A 13,502-nucleotide genomic window follows, 5' to 3' on the forward strand; every position below is an offset into this window, starting at 1 on the left:
CCAGGTTAAAAGTTTTACTGGGGAGCAGATAACTCAAAATCTGAAAAGGCTAGCTATTTGCTTTCCCAGATTTTTTGGCACCTTGGTGTGAGTATAATCCACATTCTTTTAATGAGTCATCTACCCTGAACTTGGTTATTGGAGCCATGGTGCAAATTAGGGACTGTAGAGAATCCATTCTGGGAGGATAGTAATTGAGCAACACTCAAATTTCTGGAAACTTTTTGAGCTATGCAGTACACATTTATGTGAAGTAATTTTGCCTTGGAAATAGTCTCAGTTGATTATCTTGGCTTGCACTTCAGAGCCGTGACTAATACTCTGTACGAGATGATTGAGACAAGCCTAAAATAATGACCCACCAATTAGATCTAGGCAAAGGACCAGGAGTGACTTTTAAAGGCATTGTTGAGTGTATGAAATTTACTTTTTAAAATTTTCATGAGACTAAAACTGTGAAGTTTTTAGAATTAGAAAAATACATTTGAGCTTGTTAGTTGGGAAATGCAATTAGCTGTCATCTACCAAGAGAATCAGTCCTCAATGCATCATTATTTTCTTTATTCTTTCCTAGCAGCTGAAATAAAAAACGGGTACTTTGCTATTATTTTTAGATCATATTAAACAGAAAATGGCTCTAAAATCTGTGTACTTTCTCAGGAATATTTTCCTATCACATATCAGTATTCTGAGTTAATGTACAAGTAAATACCTGCTTAAATCAACAATTTGATAACTGCTGTAATACATTCTATGTATCATGTGAACTAGATGGTAGACCAGTAGATTTAATAAAGCACACACCAACAGTTCATTTTTGATCAGGAGAAAACATTTCTGTAAATGATTATTAGCACCTTGAATGATGGCATTTCAAAAAGGAGATGCCAACATTGTGTGCTGTCATTTTCAGTTTTTTCTTCTGCCATCCCCAAATCTTTCTGGAACCTAAAAGGTCATCTAAAATGAGCAACATTTCACTTTTTACATGGACTTTAGGAGCTTTCATTCCCTCTCTAAACATGTAGCTTCCACTGTGCATGGTTATGAAACTGATTATTTTAGGGAATTACAGTGGATGGTTATTACCCATTTTATTTCTTGATCATCATAATTCTGGTCCTATATAAGGAATGACATGGGATTTTACAACAAGGGAATTAGTAATATCACAGAAGAAATTATAGGGTTACATTTTACTATAACATTATCTTAATTTGGTTTAATCAAAGGATACTACCTAAGAGTAAATATCTCAGAAAACTTCTAAGAAAATATTATTAATAATTTAAAATACATACTACCTAAGATTATAAACAATATTAAAATATAGTTTGGCTCATACTGTAAAGCCTCTGCACTTTTTTCTTTCTTTAAAGAAAGATATACATTTTATTGAACGTAGTAATATATATCACAGTTAATTTCAGTTAGCAATGGTAGTGAAAACAAAAATCCTAGATCAATGTGATCAGTAAACAGTTCAAAAAATCCAATTGAAACATAACTTTCAAATTCCAGTTTTATTAAGTTTTTTATCAGATTCATTGCTGACCACTTTTAACTCAGGATTGCTGCTGTCATATTGGCAGTGGTCACTAATCCCTTCCCTCATCTACCCTATACATTTGTCAGTCTTGGTCCAATCAGGAGAGAGAAAAAATACAATGTTTTGAACAGAGAATGTTTTACTTTTTAATAAAAATTTATCTACAACATTGGAGTAATGAGGGATTGGCTAGAAGTACAGAGAACTCTAAAGGATATATGAATACCAGATATAATATTATATAATCCAATATGTCATAACAAGTGCCTCCAGGGTTGAAATAGAGTGCCCAAAGCAGAGCTCCTAATCCCCCAGTTCCCCTGGGCTGAGGTTCACACCTTCTTGTAGAGGGTATGGTCATGGCCTAGCAAGGTGAAGTCACTGTGATACCACACTGAGAGGATTTGCTGGAAATTTACCTTCTGAGGTTCCAGGTGTTTCCTTGTAAGGTCTTCACTACAGAAATACCTGGGGGAGGGGCGGGGCTTGAGTGCTACATGTGACAGAATTAGAGGTGGGTGAAGCTGGCCATATTGCAGGAGTAGGCAATCTGGGGAAACTGCAGCACTGTAGGAGCTGAGATCTGGAGAATATACAGACAGTGCAGGAGACTGACACCAGGCAGCAGCACATGCTGCGAGACCCTGTGAGCAAACAACCAGAATGAGGAAGCAAAATCCTTTTTCTCATTCAGTGTCTGTCTTGTTTCATTTGCAGGCAGACCTTGAAATTGTGCCATCTGATAAAGGAAAAGAATTTAAAGGGCCCAGATCCATTTTCGTAGAGCAAGGTAGAAGGGTGCATTTGGAAGAGAGAGGCAGTAAATGTGTAATCAGCATAACATGGTACTGAAAGTAGGATACAATTTCTATAGTTCTAGATATTACTAAGACCCTATCTTGGAAAGTCAGATATTACAGAGGAATAATGAAAGTGAACTGATATGTCTACCAGAGTGCTTTTTACTTAATTCTAACACTACCACATTTTCTGTAAGTGCAAGTTAAGCAAATTACAGTAAATTCGCCATTTCAGTTACATCGACTGTGTCAGTAATGGTTGTTGGGAGAGTGCTGTATACATTTACCTGAACTTACTACTTCACGTAAATGTAATTAGTCATTTAAAATGAATAAATCATTGTTTAATGTAGCTACTAATAAAAAAATTCACAGTCAAGGAAGTGCTTAGTTGTACATAGTTTTTGACGTATCCCAACTGGCCAAATTAGTTGTCTAATAAGCCTGACTCTCAGTAAAGCTCTTCATAATTTCTATAGTTTCTCAAAAAATAAATAGCAAAATTGATGTGGAACATAAGTCATAGGAATTGGGAATTTCCTCAGGAGTCATATGTTTAAACATGTTCAAGGACCGGGACTTCTTCAACATGAAATTATCGTCCAGTTCATCAGCATTGTTTTTTTCATTAGGTTTCAGGTATGCATGCATGTAAAGCTTTGTACACTATTTTAATTAAAGTACATATCAATTAGAATAAAGTTAATGGCATTAAAAAATCAATACAACTAGATGAAGTTTTTTTCTGATTATTGCAAAATGATAAGGGGTGTGAACGTCATACGATATTGTTGAATCTGCTTGAATTACTTCATATCATTACAGTAAACTTAAAACAGCTTTTTATGGAGTTTTAAATACAGTGGACCTTTTAATATAATTTTATCATGGACTAGGTAAAATTATGTTATTACATAAGAATGCAAGAAAAACAGCTGTCTTATAGAGACCTAGAGAGTATGGCATTGAACAAAGATAGAAGGAGAAAATAACTGAAAGCACAATTTTCATTAGCAGCACATAAGTTTTCTGTTAGAGAGGAAAACGATTATAACCTCTGGACACCTAGTAAAACCTATTAAGTTAGCACCCAGAAAACCTGTATGTGTAAATTTATTTCTGAAATAACATGTAAAAAGAGAATTGACTGTCACTGATTTCCTTTTGTACTGATGTGTTGTTTTCCATGTTAAAGGAATATAATATCAGGGCTTAAAAATGGTATTTCCCATTTGAACATTGAAGTATGTAAGTGAAATTATGTATCTATTGCATTTTGTGATTTAAAAAAAAAAGTTTTACCTAATATTTTGATTTAATATCTCTCTCTCTCTCTCTTTTTTTTTTTTTTTTTTTTTTAAGCTTCACCATGGGTTGATAATAGTAGAACTCCAAACAAGATCGACCTTTATGATGTACGCAGAAGACCATGGTAAGAATTTTTACCTAGCTATGAAAAGATAAAATAGACAAAGAAAAAATACATATTTTCTAAAAATTTGGAAGGAATCTTTTTACTGCTAGGATGACTGTTATCTACTTATTGAAAGTGATCTGACTTAAAAATTGGTAGATATAGGCAAAGGTAAATGAAAATGATGAGTTCTAGTAGGTAATGCTAATTAATATAGTCGAACCCATTAATCACATTCATTTCAAATGGACCACTTTAACTTTTATATTCAATCTCAGTACTATATCTCTTAGCTGCTGGGGATTTCTATTGCAGGGCTCCCAGTTTGCTTGCAGTAGAGCTCTAACAGAGAGATGAAATAAAGTAGGAGATAATTTGCCTCTGGCAGTGAACTAATGAGAACTGGCCCCAAGGTAAAAGGTGCCCCTTGTTATGTTCATATAGCTTACCTTTTATTTTTTTCCAAAATGAAGTTTTATTTGTTCCTCATTACTGAAGCAGCTCGTTCTCCTAACATAAAACTGGAAAAATACCAAGAATCTATAATTGGACTTGCTGGAAAACGACTGTTAATTTTTGGGTTTTTAAAAAAACTTAATTGTATCTTATTTACTTTTTAAAAATTTAATGTGTAGATTTTAAGAAATGAGTTCACATTATATACAATATAGTGCTTTGTATCCCACACTTTTCATATCAATAACTTTGAGTATATATTCATGAGAAAAGACACATACCATCATTTGAACGAAGACTGTATGGTAACTTATTTATGAAATCCCCTGTTATTGGACATTTAAGTTATTTCTAACATTTTGCCAGGGTTCAGACAAATTCCAAGAAGCATAATGTTTGATTCCAAAGTCATGTATTTAAAGGGTTTTAGAGGCCCTTTTAAATATCCCAGTAGCAATTTTATGTCAACAGCAACCATGTTTAACAGTGACAGTTATTAATAATGTACATATTCTTCCTGTGGAGCCATGGGGTTGTTGAGTGGAGGTAAAAACTAATATCAATCATCTTGTTTGGATTCAGGAATTGGTTGTTTTGAAGGAGACTTAGAAGCTAGGTGCCATTTGGTAGTGGCAGACATGTCCTGTCTTTCCCATTGAGTGGCATACCTGGACCAGTGTTAAGATACTAGGCATCAGCCAGGTTTGCAGTCCATGAAAATACACCTGCAACTCTGCCACTTTACCTTCTTATCAAGCAAGGGTGCAGGTTATAAACTCTAACTGCTTATTCAACACATAGAATGAGTTGTCCTGCATGTTGTCCGAAAACTAATTGGAAACTTAACTGGCAGCCTACTGAGAAGTTAGATTTACAGTGATGACTTCAGAGATAAGTAAAAAATTGAGTTCCCCCCCCTTTTTTTTTTTTTTTTTTTTTGGAGAAGTCAGGCCCCATCCAGTCTGTGCCCAGCAATGTTAGTGAGATTTTTGGGTCAGTCATACACAATCAAGTTGCTCTCTCTCCGCAATCACTGAACCATCTGCGTAAAACACTTCCAGAGTCTCTTTAGAATGCAGAGATTCTGATTCCACAGGGTTGAATTTCGGAATTAACATTCTGAACTGATTCTCCAGGTGATTCTTAAACACTATAAAGTTTGAGAGCCATTGAGATTCTTGGTGATAACATCATCTATTGCCTAATTTCAATCTCTTTTTTGGCCAGTTATATTTCTTTTTGTTGATACAGCTTTTTTATGTTCCTAAACAACTTACCTATTTTTTGTGTTTAATTTTTACATTTAAAAATATGACAGTCTGTTATTCATTAAAGTGACTTTTAAACCTGTGGTCAACAATTGGAGTTTAGGATAATTGTTTTTCCAGGAAAAATGTTCTTCTCAACGTTAAAATATATTTCTTCATCTTTCGTTAAAAATGTTAAATATTATATTTCTGGTGTCTCTAATGTTATATTGGATATTGCTTTTATCAAACTGACATTAAATAATATGAATAGAAGACCATTGTCTACTTAGATAGAATGGAAGTGGGTCTTTGCTTAAGAAAAACCTTATCTCAGAGATCAGTAAATATCAATTCGACAAATATCAGTGTTAGATATTTTGGAAGAGAAAAGCATTTATTATGATATTTGTTTCAGGTACATCCAAGGAGCTGCATCTCCTAAAGACATGCTTATTCTGGTTGATGTGTGAGTAGTTAAATACCACATATTTATATACTGAGAATATGGGAGGATTTGTAGATTGTAGATAACAGTAGTATGTTGGGACTAAGAAATGTTTGATAGATTAAAAAAGAAACAAAGAAAAATTATGATGACTTTTATATTCAGACAATAAAGCCATATTAAGATAATAACAAAACAAATTAATTGAAAATGAAAAGAATCTATGGGTATTAATATATTAATATTATATGTTATATAACATAAAATATATTAAATAATATTGGAACTTGGTTGGGCATTTGTAGCATCACACCTGTAGTTCCAGCTACTTGGGAGGCTAATGTGGGAGGATTACTTGAGCCCAGGAGATCAAGGCTGGGGTGAGCCAAGTTCCTGCCACTGTATTCCAGCCAGGGTGACAGAGACAGACACTATCTCAACAAAAACAAAATTGGGACTTTTAAAAGTGAAATGGTGATATGCAAAAAATAATTCCTTGAGTTTTTATATTAGTGTGTTTATTTGCTGTAGTGCTTCAATTCAAGATACATGTATATGTGTGCATGTGTACAGTTTTTCTAATAAGGTTGAAGACGCAGAGGTAGAAAGTGAAAAGATTACATCCTGCTACGGATATTTACTTTTCTAAAGAGCAATAATCAGGGAATTTAAATAAATAGGAACTGTAAATGCTTAGGTTGCTCATGCTTTTCCCCGAGAGAAAAAATGCTCATGTTTCTCCCTGAGAGAAAAAAAAATTCTTTGTCTCATTGGAAGAAACAAAATCTAGTAATTTGGGGGCAGCTAAATCTCATAAGTGTTAACATTCGAATTTTCCGCATTTTGAGCTGAAGTAAACCAATTTAATTTAGTTGTCCAAACCATTATAACCCAGCCTGAGAAAGAGAAGATAAATGAATTCAACAAATTTAATTAAAATGTTACTTCTTATTTTATTTGTTAAGATGCATTTAAGCCTCATGTTGCTTTAATTAAATTATCATGGATCTTATATGCTAATCCTTAATTATCTTCTTAGGTATAAATCAATATATTAATGCAATATATTATAATCCTGTTGGATGTATAATAATGTCCAGAAATAATTTGTCATTTCAAAATCTATAGAAGCCAAATTTATAGCCCAAGATTGAAAATGTCAATCTTGGGCTATAAATTATAAAAAAATTGTTTTTTGTCTCCAAAAAACAGAAAAGAAAAAAAAAAGACCTAATACCTGATGTCAAAGATAATTCAAATATATTAGGTATACTAGACCTTAACAAATAAAAATAATTGCAGAAATTAATAGATACAAAGTATGACATGGCACTAAAGGAATCCATAAGAGAGCAATTTGATTTAATGTGGCAGGAAAGCATTAAGGAGATAAAATTGGGATTGAATCCTCATTGCTTATATTTTAAAAGGCAAGCATGGGAGGGGAGGGGAAAGAGTGGAATTTCAGGTGGAAGAATTGTCAAAAGTGAAGCTGCACAGATAAATCTGGGGACCTGTATGGAGGAGGTGGAGGATTGAAACTGCCTTTACAAAATTATGACAGTGAGAGAAATCTGACACGGCTAACTCCATCTTGTTTCTGGCCTCACAGGCTGGTTGGCAGCTCATTCCTGGGTGTGGTCCAACCTAACTGGTGGGGGGGGAATTTAGTTTATAGTTTAAATGATAATAGCGCATCCCTAAAACTAAATTGCCCTTGTAAAACTAATGAAAGACTACCAAATTAGTAGGATGAGAGAAACATGAATTCTGCTAAGATGTAGATGTAGTTAAATAATTACTGGCCATTATTCTGGAGGTCACAAGATTTGCAACTTCCCCAATTATTCCTGTAAATAACATCATTATTCTAGAAGCTCAGATGGGGCTGTTGAGATATCTTTTTAGGCTCTTGCTGTTCTATCAATGGTCCCACGGGACCTGTGACTCATCCAGTCCTGTGGCTCCCACCCAGAAGTGGCCTCAGCATAAGAGGGCTATTTTCCATACCCCTGTGAGTTCATCTCCAACTAATTAGCAGCACTCATACCCTAACCCCCTGCCCACCAAACTGTCTTTGAAAAATGCCTGACCTCCCTCAGAGCCTTTGGTGAGATTGATTTGAGTAATAACACCATCTCCTGTGTGCTGTGTCTGGCCCTGCATCAATTAAACTCTCTCTTTACTGCATGTCATGGTCTTTGTTAGTGCCGCAGGCAGGAAGAACCTATTGGGTGGTTCTGCTGAGTAATTGAGTAATCTGTTGAGATTGCTGGATATTTAGTAGGTATCTGTGAGCTGTTAAAAGTATTAGGTCAGGATGTGCTTCCCAAATTTTCGCCTGTCAGCATGTGAAGGAGACTAACTGCTGGATGGAGTGGCTGTTACTCTAGCTCAGCATCTTCATATAATGAAGTCTGAGCTACAGAGGAGTGAGGATGGAGAGGGGACCACAGCCTTGGAATACCAAGTGGAATGAATAAGGGAGTTTGCTGGAATTGCATAGGAAGGTTGAGAGGGAAGAACAAATTGGATGACTGAGACATAGACTGTTTGGTACCAAGAACCAAATAAATAGGAACGAAAATATGTTTGGAAGTAATTTGTCATTTTGGACATTGAGTCGTAGTGGTTCAGCAGGTGGCTCAAGTGATAAAACCAGGAAAGTGTTCGGAGCTAGAGTGTAGAAGTGGGAATTAGTTGCCTAGAGTTCAGCCAGCCCTGCACATAGGTGAAGTCACCAAGTATCGTGGAATATGTAGAGAAAAGAAAAATGAAGACTAAATCCTAGAGGATATTAGGATGCAGAACAAGGCACTTTCTTTGCAAATCTGTTGTCATAATCGTTATGCAGATTTATAATTATTGGTTTAATTGAGTCAAACAATGGGCTCCCTGGGGCAATGACTGTCTATTAATCTCTCTACTCCTCGTTTCTAACTTGGCTAACAGAACTGGTATGTAATAGACTTTCCTGAATGAGTAACTATACCATCGATATCCATGCTTTTTAAAAATTGTCATTTGTAATTTTGATAATGTCAGTTAGAAATGTATACATACTGATATTGGGAGTAAAGAAAGGCAGATTTCTTATAATTTCCACTTCTATCAAAAAATCTCACTTGTCTACTGAGATTTTCAAGAGCAAAATTATTTTAAAAATATATAAAATTTAGGATCAGTGCATAATTATCTTTCTTTATGATGTTATTGGTTAAATAAATGATGAGTAACATATATGGACCCGTTTGTCTATTTATAGGAGTGGAAGTGTTAGTGGATTGACACTTAAACTGATCCGAACATCTGTCTCTGAAATGTTAGAAACCCTCTCAGATGATGATTTCGTGAATGTAGCTTCAGTAAGTATAAGACGACTGAATTTTCCTGAATTAAGTCTGCAATTTGTACCTTCTCTTGAATTTAGGTACTTTATATATATCTTTTTTTTTATTTTACTTAAAGTTCTGGGGTACATGTGCAGATCTTGCAGGATTGTTACATAGGTATACACATGCCATGGTGATTTGCTGCCTCCATCCCCCCATCATCTATATTAGGTATTTCTCCTATGTTATCCCTCCCTAATCTCCCCATCCCCCATTATCCCTCCCCTAGGTCCCTACCTCCCAACAGACCCTAGTGTATGATGTTTCCCTCCCTGTGTTCATGTGTTCTCATTGTTCAACACCCACTTATGAGTGAGAACATGTGGTGTTTTGTTTTCTGTTCTTCTATCAGTTTGCTGAGCATGGTGGTTTCCAGATTTGTCCATGTCCCTGCAAAGGACATGAACTCATCCTTTTTTATGGCTGCATAGTAATCCTTGGTGTATATGTGCCCATTCTTTCGTTGATGGGCATTTGGGTTGGTTCCAGGTCTTTGCTGTTGTAAACAGTGCTGCAATAAACATACATGCACATATGTCTTTATAACAGAATGATTTATAATCTTCTAGGTATATACCCAGTAATGGTATTGCTGGATCAAATGGTATTTCTATTCCTAGATCCTTGAGGAATCACCACACTGTCTTCCACAATGGTTGAACTAATTTACACTCCCACGAACAGTGTAAAAGCATTCCTATTCTACACATCCTCTCCAACATCTGTCTCCAGATTTTTTAATGATTGCCATTCTAACTAACATGAGAAAGTATCTCAATGTGGTTTTGATTTGCATTTCTCTGATAACCAGTGATGATGAGCATTTATGTTTGTTGGCTGCATAAATGTCTTCTTTTGAAAAGTGTCTCTTCATATCCTTTGCCCACTTTTTGATGAGGTTTTTTTCTTCTTGTATATTTGTTTTAGTTCTTTGTAGATTCTGAATGTTAGCTCTTTGTCAGATGGGTAGCTTGCAAAAGTTTCTTTTCATTCTATTGGTTGCCAGTTCACTCTAATGATTGTTTCTTTTGCTGTGCGGAAGCTTTTAGTTAGATCCCATTTGTCTATTTTGGCTTTTGTTGCCATTGCTTTTGCTATTTTAGTTGTGAAGTCCTTGCCTATGCCTGCCTCCTGAATGGTATTGCCTATGTTTTCTTATATGGTTTTCATGATGGTAGGTCTTAAGTTTAAATCTTTAATCCATCTGGAGTTAATTTTTCTATAAGGTATAAAGGAAGGGGTCCAGTTTCAGCTTTCTGCACATGGCTAGCCAGTTTTCCCAACACCATTTATTAAACAGAGAATCCTTTCCCCATTGCTTATTTTTATATTTTTATCTTATATAGACTGAGACATTTCTGATGTATTATGAAACTATCTTATTGACAGTCCTATCTTAGTGACTGATCCTCTTATAATTCTATGCCAAGATCCTTTTTGAGTTTCTAAGAATTTACCCCTGGATAAAGTAATTGAAGTAATGAATATAAATAAAAAGCATTCGTATATCCTCCTTCACTCAGAGGAGCTTAAATAGGTAACATGAGCCCCTTTACTCACACATACCATTGAAACTTCTAGAAAATAGCAACTTGGCAGTATGATTATATGGCAGTTTTCTGTTCATTATAATCCTCATTTCATCTTGAACACATATCTATAATGTATTACACTTTTATAGTATGTTTTTCTTGTTAACATAAAAACCAGTAGATATTTGAATGTGCTCTTATTAAAGTCTTATTTTCTCAGAACCATCATAGACCCTCCTACTCATAGCCAGAAAGTACTGAACTGTGAAGCAAAGGAAATAATACAAACAAATGTTATGATGTCTCATTTTAATTCATTGAATTTAGGCAAAATATTTCATGGCCATTTTCTGGTGGATATATTTACATTTGAGGTAGATATATTCATGGAGATGTGAAGAGGAGGAATTTGAGGTAGGGTTATTTTGTTTTGAAAATGGATCTGTCTCTGAAATGACTTGGGAGGAAAAAGTTAAAGCAGCTGGTCTGCAATTGATTTACTCTGTTCACTGGAAAGACACCATGGGGGGCTAGAAAGAAGGAGGCAGGAGACCTTGTTTAATCCTTCTCACCTGAAACTCCAGGTAACTAGATTACTGATATTTACTAAGAGGAAGAGAATGTATCCCAGAAATGTTTTTAGTGGGATATCCCTGCCTAAGAGTAGCTATAGGAAAACACGATACCTATGAGGCAAGGTTCCTGGCAAAACTTGCTCACAGGTGATATAATTCTCTGGGTAATAAACTGGAAGCATTTTGTAGTTTAAATTTACAAGGAGCCCTGTGAAACTCTTTGTGATTTCCTTTCACTTGGGCCAGAAGAATGTGTTCAACACAGGAAGAAGGAACTGGGAAGCCCTCCTCCATGTGTGGCCTATCTCTACTTCATCTGAACCTTCAGAAATCCTTTAGCTTGTCTGTATTCTTGACATTATTTATTAAAACCTAGTACTGCATAAGGTCTCTGATTCATGTAAGTCTGATTTTACAATCTATCTGAATCTGTATGTCAGCTTACCCACGTATTTCAACAGAATGCAAACAAGTACAATGGAATAGTTGATCTCTCAAATAAGATCATCAGGAAAGATACGTATTTGGCTTTATTTGTATATAAACATATGGTTAATAACAAGCCATTGGGATGGTTGTTAAAAAAAAATCTATGGCATAAAAAACAGAAAGTCTTAAATTCAGCACAGTTTTGACATATCTAGGTGAAATTTATATAAAACCAGCAGATATTCCATGTGGTGAATGTCTTACTCTGATTTCTTTGAGAAGCTGAATCTCAAGATTGAAAAGTAAGTAGTTTATTTGGGAGGTGATCACAGGAAACACTACTGTACTACTACTTAAAGAGGTGAGGCAGGGGATGGATGGAAGCAATGACAGGATCTTACTTTAATTTAAAGGAACTTAACTCTCTGAGGAATTCTGGAAGCCGTATGTAATATTCACTTCAGAGTTATCCTGCCCCAAATCCAAAGGAGCTGAGGTTTTAGGTGGCAGCCTTCCCCATGTGTGGGCAAAACAGACTGGCCACAAGAGGGAGTACTGGAACCCAAAGTTGCAGGTGGTTAGAAGCCCGACCAGGAGATCCAGTCTATCCAGTGATTCTTAGAGACTGGTCACAGTTTTCAAACAAACAAACAAACATGGAACATCAGGATGGAGGGATTTTAGAGTTAGGACCAAGGGCATAATTCATATTCATCTTTTCGTTCCTCTAATACCTTTTCTGATTTCCCTGCAGCCTTGGCCAACTCCTGTGCTGGTAGCTTGCCTGGTAGAATGAACCAGACTTTTACCCCAGGGGCCTATGAGTCCATGGTTTCTGTGCTCATTTAAATGGTGATTTCTGCAGTTGTCCGTTCACAGTTATCTCCAACGACAGACATGCTTGAACGAATCCCAGGTTCCCTCTCACTATTATATAGCAGCAACCCTCATGGTAATCCTTTTCAGCTGGAACCCTGCCAGTAGCATCATTTATTATTATTATTATTATTTTTGCTTATTGGTCTACTGGCATGAGAAATGAGATATGTGGCATGTTCAGATAGCTATAGATTTAAGTTTAGTGAAATTCTTTCTGGGACCCTGATAGGAGTAACGTACTACCTGTCCCTTTCCCCCAATACATACATACTTGGAAAGCAGAATATTTATTTCAGTGGAGCCTGAAGTCTCAAGGACAGTACACATTTCCCAAGCGGATCACTTTTAGTTATAGTAAGAGGGGAGTTTCCTACTTCACCCCCTTGGTTTGTATACTTATACATTCTGCCTTTTAGGGGCAAAGGCAGGGGGTGGAGGAGAAAATTGATATGTAGCATTTGCCAATTTTCATGATGTAAATATTTCCACTGTGACTGATTTTAAGTTACCAATGTGAGGTCATCTGGCTTTTGAATTTCCTGATATTTTCAACCCTTTTTTTTTTTAAAGCTGGCTTCAGCACATAGCACTGTGGTTCAAAATACATATTGCATCTTGAAGACAACATCCCAAATCAGATTGTCATCTGTAAGCTAGAGCCTTAATTGTACATTTAGAGGAGACTGCCCCAATGTTATCAGGCTGGCAGCCTTGAGGGATGCAACATACGGTAGACCCTGTGAGTCCTGTGGTCACGTGCTTATTATTGGACTCCCTTTAC

At 35.8% G+C, this 13,502-nt stretch overlaps 1 protein-coding gene across 11 annotated transcripts in view; it reads left to right on the forward strand.

Moving 5' to 3' along the window:
- Nucleotides 1-13,502, forward strand: part of CACNA2D1 (calcium voltage-gated channel auxiliary subunit alpha2delta 1) — a 489,928-nt gene that overhangs the window by 373,735 nt on the left and 102,691 nt on the right. For all 11 annotated transcript variants that reach the window (XM_017523103.2, XM_017523100.2, XM_017523102.2 and 8 more), the window contains exons 8-10: nt 3,712-3,781; nt 5,885-5,935; nt 9,180-9,279. In XM_017523103.2, the coding sequence (XP_017378592.1) occupies nt 3,712-3,781; nt 5,885-5,935; nt 9,180-9,279 (221 nt within the window). The remainder of the gene's footprint in view (nt 1-3,711; nt 3,782-5,884; nt 5,936-9,179; nt 9,280-13,502) is intronic.

This window comes from Cebus imitator, unplaced genomic scaffold (genome assembly GCF_001604975.1).
Source record: "Cebus imitator isolate Cc_AM_T3 unplaced genomic scaffold, Cebus_imitator-1.0 Scaffold26, whole genome shotgun sequence".
Classification (NCBI taxonomy): Eukaryota; Metazoa; Chordata; class Mammalia; order Primates; family Cebidae; genus Cebus; species Cebus imitator.